At 40.0% G+C, this 18970-nt stretch overlaps 1 protein-coding gene across 2 annotated transcripts in view; it reads left to right on the plus strand.

The window, feature by feature from the left end:
- The window catches only part of NCKAP1L (NCK associated protein 1 like), a 116081-nt gene that overhangs the window by 17196 nt on the left and 79915 nt on the right, over nucleotides 1-18970 (plus strand). For both annotated transcript variants that reach the window (XM_069970248.1, XM_069970249.1), the window contains exons 5-18: nucleotides 267-409; nucleotides 563-653; nucleotides 2728-2865; nucleotides 4230-4278; nucleotides 4902-5058; nucleotides 7048-7104; nucleotides 8940-9036; nucleotides 9123-9232; nucleotides 10781-10913; nucleotides 11696-11777; nucleotides 14411-14469; nucleotides 15789-15934; nucleotides 16902-17034; nucleotides 18767-18886. In XM_069970248.1, coding sequence (XP_069826349.1) covers nucleotides 267-409; nucleotides 563-653; nucleotides 2728-2865; nucleotides 4230-4278; nucleotides 4902-5058; nucleotides 7048-7104; nucleotides 8940-9036; nucleotides 9123-9232; nucleotides 10781-10913; nucleotides 11696-11777; nucleotides 14411-14469; nucleotides 15789-15934; nucleotides 16902-17034; nucleotides 18767-18886 — 1515 coding nt within the window. The remainder of the gene's footprint in view (nucleotides 1-266; nucleotides 410-562; nucleotides 654-2727; nucleotides 2866-4229; nucleotides 4279-4901; nucleotides 5059-7047; nucleotides 7105-8939; nucleotides 9037-9122; nucleotides 9233-10780; nucleotides 10914-11695; nucleotides 11778-14410; nucleotides 14470-15788; nucleotides 15935-16901; nucleotides 17035-18766; nucleotides 18887-18970) is intronic.

The raw sequence follows: 18970 nt of genomic DNA on the forward strand, positions 1-18970 counted from the left end.
ACAGCCGCTATTCAATGAATAGTGGCAGCAGAATTCTGACATGTCAGGTTTTTTTGCAGCGCCGATAGTGATCTCGGCCGGAGTGTATACCATGTGAGATTCCCTCGGCTGCAGCACTACGTGAGTTCCGTAGTAATCACGGCCGTTGTTTCAAATCAGCAACAACGGCCATGATTACTACAGAACTTACGTAGTGTGAACATAGCCTAAAGATGTATTTGTTTCAGATTCCTATACTTAACTTCGATTTTTATTCTCTCCTGCAGAATGTAAATTACACCTTTACCAAGAACTACCTAGACCTGATAGTCACTTACTTCTCTGTAGTTCTGCTAATGTCTCGGATTGATGACAGAAAAACACTTGTTGCTCTCTACAATTGTGCTTTTGAAATGCTACAAGGACAAAGGTAGGTGGTATACCTCAAAGACGTCACCCAACAATCCCAAGCAGGAAAGAGTTTGTTGTATACTTGGAATTTACATTCCACTCCATCTCTAGTGACATAATGTCACAGAGGTAAGTTTCTGTAATGATTCAGAACATTTGTCTTGCTTTACAGTGACCCATCATTTGCTCGTCTTGGTCAGATGATACTGGAGTATGATAACCCCCTGAAGAAGCTAAGTGAGGAATTTGGACCCCATACTAGGGTAGGGAAATTCAGTTTTTCTTTTCTATAAATAAAAATAGTTTATTTGTTCTGAAATTATATTCTACATAGTAAAGTAACAAAAGTAAGGCTTGGCTTTGATACAGTTCCACAGGAATAAAGGATAGATATCAAAGGGAACATAACAAACAGCCTCTTCTTGCCTTTCCACACCCCTTTAAGATCATCTTTGGGTCCTGGCTGAACAATCCCGCCTTCACTTTTTAAACTGACTCATCTCGGTTCTGGCAGCCAGTCACTGACTGAGACGAGGCAGTGCCATGTCAAGTGATTGCCTGAGCAGGCTGTCACTGCCGAGACGATTCCGTCTCAGAAGTGGAGGTGGGATTGTTTAGCCAGGACCCAAAGTTGACATTAGTTGACGGAGTGCGGAAAGGTAAGAATAGGCTGTTTGTTATGTTCTCCGCAAGGACAGCAACATAGTAAAAGTTTAGCTAGAGTGGAATACCACTAATGGTGTATATTCTGAGCAGAGACTGGATACAAGTGGTGTGTTACAAGGGTCTGCTCTGGGTCCTGTTCTATTAAATATGTTTGTGACACAGGAGAAGTTTTGGTAGGTAAGGTTTGTCTGATTGCTGATGAAACATTGCAGCAGATTTTCATTCCACTGCAAGAAGTTCACATACTGTATAGTGCTGCTGCTATGTTAAAAAATAAAAAGAAGCCCTTCTTACCTGTCTACGCTCCTGCCGCAGCCCTTCAGCAGCATCTCCAGGTCTCTTACTCAGTGACAGCCTGCTCAGCCAATCATTGCACTGTCCCACCACAGGCATTGTGATAATGTAAATGGATCCCTACTAGATAAGTTGCGAAAACAATGAAAACTGCAGTTCAATGTTTCCAAATATAAAATACTGCACCTGGGGAGAAACATTCCTCTGTTTCTTCACAGTTCAGTTCTCTGTTAGTGACATCTTCAGAAGAGAAGGATTTAGGGTTAGTGATTAAGCCTTAAAATAAGCCACCAGTGTTACCAAGCGGTATGAAAGGCAAGTGTTGGGCTGTATAGGTAGAGCTAGATTTAATTTCATATAGTCTGTAGAAAAGAAGAAAAAGGGGTACATGTTTAAAACCTTTAAATATATTAAATGGCTAAATAGGGTTTGTGTGGCTGGTAAATCTACAGTAACTAAAGTTAAAGGGGTTGTCCGGCGAAAAAAAATTATTCACAGAATAACACACATTACAAAGTTATACAACTTTGTAATGTATGTTATGTCTGTGAATGGCCCCCTTCCCCGTGTACCACCACCCCCACCCGTGTACCCGGAAGTGTGGTGCGCTATACATTACCTGTCGCGTGCCGACCACGGTCTCCGATCGTCAGCAGTGACGTCTTCTTCGGGAGCTTGGCGGATCTTCCCGAGTGCCGGCCGCCCTCTGCAGCGTCATCCGAAGCTCAGCCGCGATTGGCTGAGCATAACTGTGCTCAGCCAATCGCGGCTGAGCAGCTGATGACGTGGCCGCGTCATCAGCCGCTCAGCCGCGATTGGCTGAGCACAGTTATGCTTAGCCAATCGCGGCTGAGCTTCGGATGACGCTGCAGAGGGTGGCCGGCACTCGGGAAAATCCGCCAAGCTCCCGAAGAAGAAGTCACTGCTGACGATCGGAGACCGTGGACGACACGAGATGCGGTGAGTATAATGCACCACACTTCCGGGTCTAGCGTGGGTGGGGGGAAACACGGGGAAGGGGGCCATTCACAGACATAACATACATTACAAAGTTGTATAACTTTGTAATGTGTGTTATTCTGTGAATAATTTTTTTTCGCCGGACAACCCCTTTAAAGGGAATCTGTCAGCTGCAATTTATGCTGCAAACTGCTGACACTGTTAGATAGCTGTTAGGTGAGTGACACACATGGTACATTTCACATATAAATCTGATGTAGCTGTGATTTTTTCCCTGGGCTATCCAGTTGAGCTCTATTCAATGGTGATATGCCATCACTTGATTTGATGGGAATACACACTACCACTGGATCATATGTATACTCTTTTTGCCTACAGTACAACTCACCATATAATTGAATGTTTTTTTCCCCATAGACAGTTACTAATGCCTTGATGTCCCTGCACTTCTTATTCTGCCGGAGGTCTCAGTCAGCAGACCAATGGAGAGGGATCCAGTTATTAAGCCTCCTTAGCAATCCTGCAGCAATGATTTCTCCAACTGCTTCAGACACGGTAAATAAGAAAATGTTCAGTGTTTTGTGCATGTTGTGGTTCTCCTTCCCAAGGACTAAAAGAGTGAATACAATTTAAGGGCACTATATATAGTATATAGATCAAGTTGAGATTAGCAAAACTCAAGCACACTCGAGTTTATCCAAACCTGAGCGTGCAGCATTTGATTACCGGTGTCTTTATTAAAAATAACTTAACTTAAATACAATCAGTCATCATCAAACATACCAGAAATACAGTATCTATACATAACTTGACTGTACAACATTCCAACATATAGAAAAGGTGTGGCATAATCAGTAGTATAGTCTACTGAGCGATATTAAATCGTCTTGCCGGACGTTTCGGAGGATGGGACTCCTCCTTCCTCATGCGCATGAGGAAGGAGGAGTCCCGTCCTCCGAAACGTCCGGTGGGAGGCCGTAGTGTTTGGCATGTGTAATGGAAATACTTCAGCCTGTGAGCATAATAATGCGATATACCCTGCAATAAAAGCAAAATAGCAACGAAATTGCATTCTGTGAGTATGTGTCTTCCTCTCAGCAGAGTGACACTGTGTCAAGAAGATACCGCTGCAAAATGAGGTAATATCGCTCAGTAGACTATACTACTGATTGTGCCACACTTTTTCTATATGTTGGATTGTTGATTATACGGATTTGTGGAGTCCGGATCGTGTGGAGTTGGATTTTGGTTCCTATATGTGCGGTGCTGGTTCATACCATTCACTGTGCTAGCATTCCTGCAAACATTAGCCTAAGCAAAGCAGTAAAGCATTTCAGACAGTGATGGGGAAAGGAGTAGGAGGGATAAAAGGGGATAGAGAAGGGAAATCACAGTCCCAAAGCTTCATTTAAAGACAACACAACACAACTACTAAATATCAATGGCTTACAATCAAACGCATAAGTCAGTAAAAATGCCATCCAATGTGTTGTTTTTTAGTCAAAAGATGTAGCTGTATTGTGACTCTACCAACATTAACTGCATTTGATTCAATGTATGCTGGACTCCACCTATAATGGGTTTGCTTGGTTGTTTGTTAATTTAAGGGACAAAATAGCATAGTGTAAAACACTATTTTACCTGGAATATTTACCAAAATGGAGGCACCTAATAGAACCTCCAACACAGATGAGATCAAAGCCTATGTTATGAGGGATAAGGGGTAACACATTTATTAGACTACCAACACAATTGCTTATATTTTGGAGACAGGCTATAATTATGCATATATTGTAAATTGCTTCTTCCCACCTTGTATTATTTATCCAATACTATTGAAGATGCATGTAGTTAAAGTCTGCTGGCAATTCCCAGCCAGGCCCAGTCTATCATAATAATGAATGCTATGACTTTTTCAGATGCCTTGTGAATATTTGTCCTTTGAGACAATGGAGCGATGGATACTGAGTAAGTTTTATGTTTGTTCGGTCAGGGATACATTGCAAAAGATTCATTTCATTCACTGTCATTCACTCATATGTCAGGGCTCAACTGCTGGGACCTCAAGAGCGGGGTCCCATGTCCTCTTGTTTAAAGGAAGAAGTGGTCAGATCTGCATGCTACTGCTCCATTTAACTCTATGGGCTGGATTAAATTTAACACCTTTTATAGATCAGCAGGTCCCTTCCATGAACTAAGAACACCTATACCTTACACTATAGCATATCCGTCTCCTATTTTTTCCTCTGGTCTCCTATCCGTCTCCTATCTCCATTTGGTCAATAGTATATACATATAATTGTGATTATATAGTAAAGAAGGCGAAGCATAAGATCCTAGTTTAATGATTCCTATAAAAAGGGTATGCCACTCTGAGCAAGTGATGGAGCTGCAGTAGGAGACCCTCCTCTATGAACTCAGAATACCCTAGTAGGGTTTTTTAAGATATAATTTAAGTCATTTACAGTGATATGTAAAATGTAGACTACAGAGTGATAGGGGAATTGTTTCATCTGGAGAGAAGTTATTTAAATCACATAAATCGGCAGCCACCTGGCCGTACAGTAATAGTTGTATATTTCTGTTCCTAGTTGGATTTCTGCTTTCGCACAGTGCATTGAACACACACCAGTCAAGCCTGGAGCTTTGGAAATTTGCACTTCAGGGTTCCCACTGTATCACACTGGTCCGGGATGATGTTCTGCTAATTCACCGTGTTACTGAGGATTTCTTTGGCAGCTTAAAAGGGTAGGTTATAAATAATATGCAAACTACACTACAGGTGTCCAAGCTGTGACTGCTGACAGAAATGAGTTTTCTGGTTTATATTTAAAGTGACCTTAAATCTACACAACATGACTACCATTATACAGAGTGACCTTATAGTCATGATCGTGTATCCTGCACATATGCTTGGGGTAACTACTATTCATATGGCATTGATTCAGCCACATCCAGGTTCTAATCAAACCGATTGAGGCAGTACCAACATAAAGAAAGCCATAAAGAAGCATCATACTAGAGTTAGATACATTGTAAAATGATGCAGTATATGATATACTGTAGTCACATGGTGTGCAGTCCTCCAGGTTTTACAAAAAGTACAATCTGATCCCACCATGTATAATGTGAAAATCTGAAAATCTTTTCTAATTTATTAACCCCTTAAAACACAGACAATTTTCATTCTTGCACTTCTGTTTCTTTTTTTTTTTTTTTCTCCTTGTATTTAGAAGGCCATAGCGCTTGCACATTTTTTCACCTACAGACCTGTATCAGCTCCTTTTTTTTGCAACATCAATTGTACTTTGGCATGACATACTTCTTTACGCTGTTCGCCATGTGGTAAAACTGACATGTTATCTATGTTCCTCAAGTCAGTACGATTACACGTTTTTGACTGCTTTTCAAAAATTAAAACTTATCCAAATAGGTGTATGCAAAATTGCTGTATTCTGATCCCTTTAAGGTTTCTATTTATTGGTCTATGGGGCTATTTGAGGAGTAAATTTTTGCGCCATGATCTGTACTTTCTATTGGTATCTTGCTTTCATATATGCAACTTTTTGATCACTTATTATTCAAATTTTTCTGGATTTGATGTGACCAAAAATCTGCAGTTTTGGGCTTTGACAGGTCTTTGCACCAATGCCATTTACCAAGCAAAGTCAGGAATGTGACAATTTAATAGTTCGTAATATAGAAAGGTTGCAACGACCAATGAGTGAATGAGATATTAAAGGGTGCTATTCATGCTGTAAACATACTAACATAATGAAAAAAAATAAGAAAAAAGCTAGTTCATATAAGGAACAAGTGCACACCAACAAATATGAAAATAAAATAGCTTTATTGAACCAGTTAATACATAAAAACACTTAAAACAACACATACTGCAGCATCCTAAGAACAAAGCATGTGCCCAACTAGAGATGAGCCAAAGCAAATCGCTTCATTTGATCGGCGCTCTGCTAATCAAGCCGCCGGGCTTCCTGCACTGCTCCGCTCCCTGCCATTCCTCCCAGGATGCGGAAAAAAGATGGATTCAATCCTGGGAAACTTTTCCTAGTTTCCCAGGAATGGATCAAGCTTTTCCCTGGCACACAGAGTGGTGCGGCAGGGAGCGGAGCAGTGCAGGAAGCCCGGCGGCTTGATAAGTGGAGCGCTGATCAAACAAAGCGATTCGCTTCAGGGATGTCTTGCACGCGAAGGGATGTCTTGCACGCGAAGGGATGTCTTGCACGCGAAGGGATGTCTTGCACGCGAAGTTATCCTAAGCACCGGATCTCCAGGTCGTATTTTGCACGTTTAGGCTTTGATGTTGTATTCATGTTTGATTATTGATTATTGTTGTATATAGGGTGCGCCGGTTATTATGCTCTGCTTTGTTCTTTCCTATTATACAATTATGTTCAGAGCATAGGTGCACCCCTTCAATTCTCATACTAGTATAATTTTAGTAGTGCCCACTCTATTTTGTTTTGTTTAGAGACTTTCTAATCAAAGCATAATGGGAATAAGCATAAGCTTAGTATTGTGCAAAAATAATGTGCACGGTGGGAGTTTGCACTAACCAGGGCCACTGAAAAATAATTGTTCAATTTAACTAGTCTGCACTGTTGCAGGGAAGGATTAATTCTGCCTAAAAAGATATTGTTTGGATAAAATAGAGTGTATTACACACAGTTCACACTGCTTATAGTAACTGATATTTTTTGTGTCATCTCTTGTGATCAGCTATGGAAAACGAGTAGCGGATGTGAAGGAATGCAAAGAACATTTCATGACACAGAGGTCAGTCTTACTAGTACAGTGTTATGCGGATACTTATATAATAGAAAATTCAAGTCCTAAATAGTATAAACCTCAGTTTCCAGCTGAACATTAAAATCTAGCTTTGGGCCACTTTTACTTTGCAGTATTTAGGTCAGTATTTTGCTTCAGTATTTGCCAGCTTAAACCTGAATTGGGTCAACAAAACAGAAGCACAAATCAATCTTTCCATTATACTTTGTTTGAAGAGAGAATAGGAGTTTGGCGAGTCCCTACAGAACTGATGTCTCAAGTAGGCGTAATCCCAACTGGGATGTTAACTGAAGACAGACAAAAAAAAAAAAAAGATGAAGATGAACCTTATCGTAATAAACAGGCAACATGTTTCAATGAAGATGCCTCCTTCTTCATCAGGTCCTGATGGATGAACCTGACAAAGAAAGAGTCATTTCCTTTGAAACATGTTATGTATAATTTCGTTATTATCTGTCGATTCCTTCTTCTTCTTGCATGGTAATTTAAATATAAAGAGTAAAGTGGTGTTGTGCTCACATCATGTGATATCTCTCTACTAATAAGACGTACCAGCACATGCAGCACCCCTCTCCCCTTTTCTTCCCTTCATACACTTTTCTCTAAATTTTGGCTTAGGCTCCATTCATATTATGTAACCAGGATGGAGCCCTGGACAAACTTAAAGGGAATTAGTAATTCATGTTTCAACCTGTTGACACTGTAAGTAGCTGCTATATCAAGAAGACACATGGTACCTTTCATCTATCCATCTGTGCTTCCAGAATTTAGTCAAGTGCTTTTAGTCTGTGGCACAAAGAGTCAAAGAGGCTTTCCCAAACTCCTAATCTGCTGCAAACTGGAATGTTTAAGGAGGTGTTACAGCCTGCTGCATTTCAGGAGCTCAGGAAAGGCTCATTGACTCCTTTTACTATAGAATAAAAGAACTTTTCTACATTCTGGAAGCACAGCTGGATACATGAAAGGTACCATGTGTCTCCTTGTCCTAACGGCTATCTAACAGTGTCTGCAGTTTGGAATGTGAATTACAGCTGACGGATTCCCTTTAAAGCGACTCCGTACCCACAATCTGACCCCCCAAACCACTTGTACCTTCGGATAGCTGCTTTTAATCCAAGATCTGTCCTGGGGTCCGTTCGGCAGGTGATGCAGTTATTGTCCTAAAAACAACTTTTAAACTTGCAGCCAGTGCCAAACGGGAGTATCTGTGCACCGTCCCTCCTCCCCACCCTCTCCATCATTAGGAATGCCACTGGAACATTTTCTCCATGCTGAACACTGCACAGGTGCTTAACGATCCAGCCCATGTGCCGGGCTGACACAGGTGGGGAATAGGAGGCAATCTTCCTGGAGCATTCCTAATGATGAAGAGGGTGGGGAGGAGGGACGGAGGGGTGGTGCAAAGTTAGGGCACAGATACTCCCGTTTGGCACGGGCTTCAAGTTTAAAAGTTGTTTTTTGGACAATAACTACAGTACATTACCTGCCGAACGGACACTAGGACAGATCTTGGATTAAAAGCAGCTATCTGAAGGTACAAGTGGTTTGGGTGGGTCATATTGTGGGTACAGAGTTGCGTTAATGGAAACATAGCCTAACAAATACTGATGCAAAATGCTAACCAAACTAATGCAGTGTGAAAGAAACCTTGTTTGGAGTTTTGACCTTCCCAACCTACCTAGAAAATGTGCAGAAAAGAATGTACAACACTGTCTTCACTATTGTACCTTGTTATTTCAGTCTGAAAATCTATAAGATGACATGATAGAAATTCTTTGCACATGCTAGATCTGTGACTAATAATGAACTACTTATCTCCAAAGTGGCCAATTTCACCGTGCCAGACGCTTGTTCCTCAGAGGGGCAGTGAAGGAACTGGAGACTATTTTAGCTGATGAACCAGGCCTCTTAGGTCCCAAGGTAATGACTCTAGGATAGTTCTTCCATAATATACTTTATAATAAATATGATTTATAACCTCCCATTATTATGATCTACTATTTCAGATTCTGTTTGCATTTATGGCTTTATCCTTTTGTCGTGATGAGATTAACTGGCTAGTACGCCATGCTGAGAACGTCACCAAAACCAAGACCCCAGAAGACTACATAGATGTGTAAGTTGACCACAAATCTATCATTTTATGGCATTTATCAGGCATTTCAGAAGCATCCTAAAACTTTGTTGTGCTCAATGTTTTATAAAGTTGCTTTGTTTAGGCCTACTTGCTACTGTGACCTATGTACAGTTAAGATACTGCTTTTTTTTAAATCTTGGCTCAAAAGACGGATAGTAAGAACAATCCAGGACATAAACATTGAAGGCCTAAACTTACAACTTAACAGTACTGAGTAGTATTAGTTCACTTTTGGAATTTCTAGTAAATGGGGGTCCATGAGCTATTGCACTGTTTGCAAAGCTCCTGGGAACATTAGGGGCATGTCTCCGGAATTTTTCGTTGATAATGTAACTGTCAAATTATACATCTGGATCCAACGTCTACCCACTTCTGGACATTCCCATGATACTTTTATATTAACCCCTTAAGGTCAAAGCCAATTTTCGTTTTTGCACTTTATGTTTAAAAGGCCATAGTGCTTGCATTTTTTCACCTAGAGACCCATATGAGCCCTTGTTTTGCGACACCATTTGTACTTTGCAATGACAGACTTTATTTTCCCATAAAATATGCAAAACCAGAAAAATATCATTTGCGCTGTCAAATTGAATAAAAAAAAGGAATTTGTTTTCATTTCAGGGAGTTTCATGTTTACGCCGTTCACCCTGGAGTAAAACTGACTTGTTATATATGTTCCTCAATTTGTTCCGATTACAACGATATGTAACATGTATAACTTTAATTTTATGAGATGGCTTTTAAAAAATTCAAACCATTGTTAACAAATATATTTTCTTTAAAAACGCTCCATTCCCAGGCTTATAGCGCTTTTATCCTTTGGTCTATGGGGCTGTTTGAGGTGTCATTTTTTGCACCATGATATGTACTTTCTATCGGTACCTTGATTGCACATATGCGACTTTTTGATCACTTTTTAGTACATTTTTTCTGGACTTGATGCGACCAAAAATGCGCAATTTTGCACTTTGGAATTTTTATGCACTTACGCCTTTTTCCGTGCGAGATCAGGAATGTGATAATTTAATAGTTCTGGCGATAACGTGCACGGCGATATCAAATATGTTTATTTATTTGTTTATTTATTTATTGTTTATTTAGTTATAGTGATTTGGACTTTTAATAGGGGAGGGGATTTTTTATTAATAAAAAAACATTTTTCCTTTTTTTTTTTTACTGTAACTGTAGAGATCAATGATGTGTATATACACAGCAAAGATCCAAAAGATCTGTGATACATTGCTTTAGCCTGCTGCAGGCCAGTGCAATGTGCAATCAGCGTCATTACAAAGCTGAGTCCTGGCCCGGCCAGAAGCACGGATCTCACAGATCCGTCCCACTAGACCCCAGGGACACCGGGAGCAAAGCCTCTAAATGCAGCTGTCAGGTTTTCCTTGTATTACAGGTTTTGCCTATTGTCAAAAAGAAGGATATAAGCTAATGGATATAGAGTTTAAGATTTTTCAATGCAATATATCAGATACCCTAGAAGGTTTGATTTGAATCTTTTCTATGTTTTCATACTAGAAACATAGCAGAGTTGATGTTTTTAATTGAAGAGGTCCGGGTACTGCTGAGGAAGAACGTGCCTATCATTCAGCGATATCATCTACAGTATTTGGCAAAATATGATGCCTTGGTCCTCAGTGACGTTATACAGGTAACTGACAGTACATATTCATACATGTCCTCTACTTTGTAAGGCTGGGCTCACACTGCATTTTCCCTATTTGTTTAATGTATACATTTTATAGAAAAAATGGATGCTAAAATGGATGCAATTGTGTGCCATCCGATTGGATCCATTTTTCAATTAACTTCCATTATAAAAAAAAAAATCGATATGGATGCGTTTTTTTTTTAATATACGCAAAATGGTGTTGATGATGTTTTTCTGTCTGTTAAAAGCAACCAATTAAAAATGGATACATTGAACGTTTAGGAAAAACGCAGTGGAACCCACTATAATATATATATATATATATATATATATATATATATATATATATATATATATATATATATATATGTACATATATATATATATATATATATATGTACATATATATGTACATATATATATATATATATATATATATAATTTTTTTTTTTCTATGTCCTATATTACAATATATCTAAGAGACTTAATTCTGTTATTGCCATTGACAAGTGTTTATATTGTTAGGGTATGTTCACACTGAGCAAATGGGGTGGAATTCATTGGTGGAACTCTCCGCCGCTAAATTCTGCCTGCTTCAGTGTCAGACCACATCTCTGTGGGAGGGCTCGCGCGCCTCCACTCTTCTCCGCTCTCTGCTCTGCTTGACATGTCACCTCACTTGCTCTCATACTATTCCTCAGATTTGCTTGCTTCTGTACCGCTCTCAATGTATCACCATCATGCTGACTATATGATAATATTCTCTGAATGTATACTTTTAGAACCTGACTGTTTGCCCAGAAGAGGAGTCTGTGATCATGTCATCATTTGTGAGCACACTGTCTGCCCTAAATGTAAAACAAGGTAGTACACTTATTCAGTAAATGTTGTAAGATGTTGGTCTCCCCTTCACGGTGATAAAGAAACAGGTTTCCTCTTGGGGACCAGTGATGTATGTAGGAAACAGTAGTGGATGTAAAACAGAGGGGGTCCCATAGAAGAATATACAAATCCGTCCTCTCTTGATTTTTACTGAGCTCTGATCAGCTTTCTTGCAGAGTGGTGTACGGAGGCTTTCTATAAATCTCTGCACACTTTTTTTTTCTTGTTCCTTTGTTGGAGAAGACGCCAAGAAAAAGAAGTGGCCATACGCTCATTTTAGTGATCAGCAATAAGCCATAAGTTTCTCAAAATCATAAATAAACAATAATGACTTACATGAACCATACTGGACGCAGGTGAATCAATTATTATACAATTTGATGAGCTGTGAGCAGTTAAACAAGGGTAAAGAGAAGTGCATAGTTAGGCTAGGTTCACACTGCGTTTTCAGCATCCGTTTAACGGATCCGTTTTTTTTTTTACGTCCAGAAAAATAGGGTCAGCAACGTTTTTTGGTCCGATTTGGTCCGCCAAAAAAAACGGATCCGTTTTTTTTTATAATGGAAGTCAATGGAAAAACGGATGCACACAAATGAATCCGTTTTTTGCAATCCGTTTTTCATGCGTTTTTGAAAAAAACGGATGCGTTAAACGGATGCTGAAAACGCAGTGTGAACCTAGCCTTAGGAAGGGTTAGTGGTCAGGATTCCAGGCATAGTTTTTGTTTTTCTCTGTATCCTTTTCCAGTGCCTTTTTCTTAATATGCAAGTCTAAAGTGCCCAGAGGACGTTCCCAAGCACAGCAAAACCCAGCGTTAACTCGCCAAACTCCTCTTATTATCTGCCTCCATGTATGCTGTGAATCAAAGGGCAAAGGCGTATGAAAACAGCCATGAAGGCAGTGAACAAGATGACTAGGCTCTTGCTGTGCTGGAGAACACCCCATGGCACTCCCCATCAGCGCACTCGGCGGGGATGAGTGACAGGCAGGGAGGCCTGTTACTGGCACCTCTCCCTGTCACTCATCCCTGCTGAGCGTGCTGACAGGGAGACTAGATATGACGGGAGCTGCCCAGATGACTACCTCCTGCCCCTCTTCTTGCCACCGCCTGGGGATTAAATTTAGGGCCCTATTACACCAGCAGATTATCTGACAGATTTTTTGGAGCCAAAGCCCGGAATGGACTATAACCAGAGAACAGGTAATAAAGGAAAGACTGAGATTTCTCCTCTTTTCAAATCTATTCCTGGCTTTGGCTTAAAATAATCTGTCAGATAATCTGTTGGTATAAATCTTCTTCGGTATAAAGCTGCTTCTGCAGCCGCGGCCAATACATGTTGCGAGCTTTATACAGTGCTCCAGGGAACCAAATCAGTTGGGCTGATTTAATAAAAAGGCTTACAGAGATATTTTTTTAATGTATGCCCCCAGAATCCTCATGAGAAGTCCTAGATAGTAATGGACCTATTTTTATTAATGTTAAACTGCTGATAGGTCCACTTTGAGAATCTAACATCACCAGTGTGTCACCAACTGGTAAATTGTACTACCACCAGGGCAGTATTAACAGCTGCTGCTGCCCTAGGCACTAAACCTGAAGACGCCCCATCTTGTGGAGCGTGGGGGAGAGTGGTTCCGGCCACACGCATCTCTCTACATGTGGAAACATTGTCTAAATAACGTTTTTCATTTTTTTTTAATGGCTTTAAACATAAATGAATTTCATTTGCATATTGTCTGTTGGAATTCTTACCACTGGATTGGTAGGTAATAGCTTCAGGCATTACATTTAACACAGCCATACCAGACCTGACCAATACAACTATAAACCTATCCCCCCCCCCCCCTTCTAAATGGGAGGTTGGAGACTAAAAAAATAAAAATAAATAAAAAAGGTTTTTCCTTCCCCCTGCTCCCTGGTGCTGCCCCCCTTGCAAGGTGCTTCCCTAGGCACCGGACCACGGGTGCCTAGTGGTAAATATGGCCCTGACTACCACCCACCAACAAGATAATGTAAGATCCAGCTGTGCATCCAGAATGTAGAAAAATTCTTTTACTCTCCAGTGCAAAGTGTCAGGGAGGCTTTTCCAAGCTCCTGATCCGCTGCAAGCTGGAATAACTCCTGACTACCTATCCTGTACCAGAACCTGCTTTATTGACAGTCTGCTGCAAGCTGAGCTCCAAGCAGGGTCAGGGATAGGAGGGTAGTATGGAGGAGTTACATTTTGTAGCAGGTCAGGAAATTGGAAACGTCTCTCTGACTTTTGAATGTAGATTTACGCTACATTCTGGAAACACAGATGGATATATAAAAGGTACCATGTGTCTCCTTGACCTAACAGCTATCTAAGAGTTTCAGCAGTTTGGAAAGTGAATTGCAGCTGACATTTTACATTTGAAGTGAAAAGGTCAGTTGTAAAACAACTTAGGACCTAAATGTGTTCCTTCCTGAATGAATACCCAATACCCTATTATCTATAAGCATTCTGCATAAAGGCTGTGGCTTTGTCCCAAATTTCACTGAAAAACTTACTAGTGTATGCAAGACCTGCATATTTATGTATAAGATTATTGTCAAACAGTGCTTAAACTTTCATATTTTTTCTTCTCTGCAGTTGAAGACAAGCAGCCTTTTGATTTTACAGCTTTGAGGCTTGACTGGTTCCGGCTACAGGTAATAAAACTGAGATCGGCACCTAAACACTTCTATATCGTCACTGATTTCTTTTTATGTAAATAGCAGTTTACCGATAAAAACAGACCTTTATAATTTAAAGAACAACCTTTTACAACTAACCTGTTTATGGTATTGTCTTTTAGTGTGCAGTACTGCTACTTACCACTAGAGGTCACAAATAGAATATATGATATTAGTTTAGTAACAAGGTTATTGGCAGACACCCGCTTCATTGTGTTGAGCAATGACTGCTCATTTGTTTTAAATATTCTGCTCTGTAATAGGAAATATAAATAAACAATGTGCAGCATTTCAATTAAAGAGCTCTGCCTCAGCCATTGGCATCATCGCCACAACTGGCATTAAAATTAAAAACCTGTTGTGTTCTCATAATGGAAATAGATGAAACAAATTATACATTAATACACCTTGGCTTAGCAATTCCATTTCCCAAAGTTCAGAGACAGGCTGTGACAAGTCAGGTCTGGAATACGATTTGGATCTACTTTCATGGCTTTTCCAGTACTCCGCAAATACTAATAGTCTTACAATAGGGATCTCTACTGTTTGTGATGAGAGTTCTGATGATTTAGATCAACATAGTTTACAATTAGGGATGGTCCGAACCGAGTTCGGTTCGGTATCGTACAAACCCGAACTCTCGGCAATGATTCCCTCTGTCTGCTCTCTCCGTGGAGAGGGTGGATACAGCAGGAGGACCGCCTGGAAAACTGGGATATAGCTATAGGCTGTATCCCAGTTTTCCAGGCAGTCCTCCCGCTGTATCCACCCGCTGCACGGAGCGGGCAGACAGCGGGAATCTGATGCCGAGCGTTCGGGTTCATACGAACCCGAACCTCGGCAGTTTCGGACCATCCCTATTTACAATAGTTAGATCAATTTTAGTTACCATATACAAAAATTTGCAAAAAAGAGTCCATGGATCCTCATTTAAGAGTCTCGAAACACAGGACTAGCCAGATATCCCTCCAGGAAGGACCCAACCAAGGGGTGGCTCCTGTAGGGAAACCACCAAAACCACCATATTAAGTGGCCCTATAAGTCAATGTAAGAATAGGGAAAACCTAGGCCAGGTATCTGTCCACAGACAGCTGTATCGGGATGTTGCCCTTCATCAGTGTGGAGCAGGATTCTGGCTAGGTTGGAGCAATGCCTTGTAGAGCTATACGGGAAACGGTTTCCCCATATACAAACAATAGACCATTTTCTGCTTTTCTATTCCCCTTAAATTCTGTAGTTCCTGATGTAGTGGATTGAAAATATGATTCCCTATTAACATCTGTTTCCGGTTTTAGGCCTATACCAGTGTAGCAAAAGCACCGCTATCCCTTCGTGAAAACCAGGACCTGGGCAAAGTAATGAATCTGATAATGTTTCACACCTGGATGCTGGACTCTGTGGAGGAGCTGATTACCGAGACCTCTGACCTATCCATCTTCTGGTTAGCAATAGAATTTTTTTTTAGCATTACCTTATATCGGTTCCTATTAAAATCTTTATATTATAAAAGAGTAAACAGCATTGTCCTACACAGGAATTTTCTTTACATTACCTGTTCAGTTATTGGGTATCTGTCTCAAAAAATAGGTATAAAGTAGGAAATTAGACAAGTGATGTAATTCAGGACATCAGAACTATATCATTTTCTATAGAAATATGCAAGTCTTTAGTTATTGTGGTACTAAACCCTGCCTAATGGAGACCATAGGTTTGAAAGCTTGTATTATGTCACCATCTGTTTCAGTTAGTCATGAGAAGGTATCAACAACTGAGAACTCATTTTCTATCTAATGGTAACATATCACATGGTTTTCCCTTAGATATGTTAATCTCTTAAAGGGGTATGGTGGAGAAAAACATTTTCTCTCAAATTGACTGTTTTAGAAATATATATATATATATATATATATATATATATACACACATATACATACTGTAAATAACTTCTATACGTCTATTTAAAAATCAAGTCTTCCAGTACTTATCAGCTGCTGTATGTCTTGCAGGAAGTTGTGTTTGACACAGTGCTCTCAGCTGCTACCTCTGTCTGTGACAGGAACTGTCCACATCAGAATAGTTTTTTTATGGGGATTTGCTACCGCTCTGGGCAGATGCTGTCACGGACAGAGGTGGCAGCAAAAAGCACTTTTTGAGACTGGAAAGAAAACTCCACTTCCTGCGTTACACAAAGCAGCTGATAAGTACTGTAGATATATTCTCCAGAGTACCCCTTTAATTCTAAATTTTACATGTCATGATTTTTGTAATAATTTCCACCCATCTTCCAGCTGGTCATCATCTTCTCCTCCGTTCAAACATTCCTCTATAGAGATTATTTTTGGGATTAGTCTCCTGATTTATGGAATATATTTGACCATTCTGCTATTTTTATTTCCATTATGTTGTAGTTTTCATGTTCGCGTGTTTGAGAAGATGTTCCAACTAACAATGGAAGAACCCTCGGCTCTGCGGTACTCCATTGCCTTCCCATTGGCCTGTGCCCACTTCCTAAATAGCTCTCATGAGATGTGCCCAGAGGAGGTAAGATACAATGTTACACTGAAAGTAACAAAATAGGCCTTTTGACCTCAGCATTGTTTTCGTGTTTCGTTTATCTCCATGTGTTATTGTTCAAGACCGCTTATCTTATTAATAATAAATGAATCCCTCTGGTTTCTAAAGGCTGCAGGCTGAGTTGGATTTCATACTCAGTCCCATAAAGTGGTGACTCTATTCACTTCTTTGTCTTGCATCCTGGATATTTCTGATTGTGATCGTGTTGTGAAACACAGTAAGATAATTGCTGACTATATAATAACTAATGGTTGGCTAGGTTTGCAGGTTAGTAGGGAGCAATAAGGAACCAGGGAAGAGAAGAAAGTGCTGCATGGTAATTTAGTCAGAATACATAGTCCTAGCTGTAAAAATGTTAGACATCCTTTCGACTTGGTTACAGAAGTAGCTCTGGATAAGTTGAGCAAAAAATATTTTCATCTGCATACTTCCTGCACAAATGAAGGAAATATAGCGGCACTTCTTAAAGGAACATTTTGGTTAAAGCTCATACACTGTTTGTGCCGTGTGCACATCAGGGTTTTACACAGGGATTATCTTTCTTGTTCTTTAACCCCTTAAGATGCAGCCAATTTTGGTCTTGACACAGACCCTTTTCTTAACTTTTCCCCATATGTGGTTATAAACGGCTGTTTGGGCATATGGCACGGTTCAGAAGGGGGGGAGCACAATTAGTACAGAGTTAGATTAAACTGTTTTCGAGTACCATAAACATTTGCAGTGCCCCCTTGATACCAGTACGATGAAAACCTAAGTGACTACGCTTTGAAATCTACACCCCTCAAAGAATTCAGTAATCAGCACTTGGACCCCTCAGGTGAAAGTTTTTAGCATAAGGTCACAAAAATGAAAATTTAATTTTTTTTTCAGTGAAATTGACTTTTGGCTCATCATTTCTCACTTTCACAAGAAAGCACCCCAAAATTTCTTGTGAGTGGCAGTACCTTACATGTGGTCATAAACTGCTGTCTGAGCACACAGCCGGATGCAGAAGGGAAGGAGCACCATTTTGCATATTTAGCACAGATTTAGCTGAAAGTTCTTTTGGACAACATGCACATTTGCAGTGTCCATCCATAATACCAGTACACTGGAAAACCCCCATAAGTGACTCAGTTTTGGAAACTAAACCCCTCAAAGGATTAATTTAGGAATAGAATAATCATTTTGACACCATAGGTGTCCATAGGTGCCCCATAGGTGTACCCACAGGGAAAGCTTTTAACATTGAGCTGTACAATTCCTGCTGTGTACAGTAGTACCCCATGTGTGGCCATAAACTGCTGTCAATCTGCAATAGAGTGACAATTGGGTTGTTGGTAACATTTTTTAACAGTTCCCCCCATTCAAGCTTCTTTCATTTAAGAAAGTCACTATCCTCTTGGACACTTTCAGTGCAGGAGACCTTTTTTTCTACCCTCCTCGTGATCTGTGCCACTTTCTGAATACTTTGGTCCATTCAAAATTTTAGTGTTTCCTTTTAATAAATTTGCTAAAGGGTTGTGAGTAATTGACCACAACCTAACAAAGTAAAGGGGTCTGAAGACTTTTCAAATGTATTGTATAAACTGCAAATCAAATTGGGGGTCTTTAATGCAGATTTTACATCGAGGCTCAGGAACCTAAAGTAACACCTCTGCCAAATAGTTGTGCCTTTTTTAATAGTTATAGAATAATATGTTTCCCGATTTAACTGTAGGCCCCACATCTGCTGAATTGTAGCCTTGGGCTATGTAACAACTTTCTGGATGAAATCGGTAAGCAGACCAGTGGCTGTATCATGGACATCTGTGCTGAACAGTGTAATCTTAGTGAAAAGGTAATGCTCTGGAGCAAATATCTTTCCATTCACTTTCATTTATATATTTTTTATTTATTTATTTGTCATATTTAGAAACAATAA

The sequence above is a fragment of the Dendropsophus ebraccatus genome, chromosome 5 (assembly GCF_027789765.1).
Source record: "Dendropsophus ebraccatus isolate aDenEbr1 chromosome 5, aDenEbr1.pat, whole genome shotgun sequence".
Lineage (NCBI taxonomy): Eukaryota > Metazoa > Chordata > Amphibia > Anura > Hylidae > Dendropsophus > Dendropsophus ebraccatus.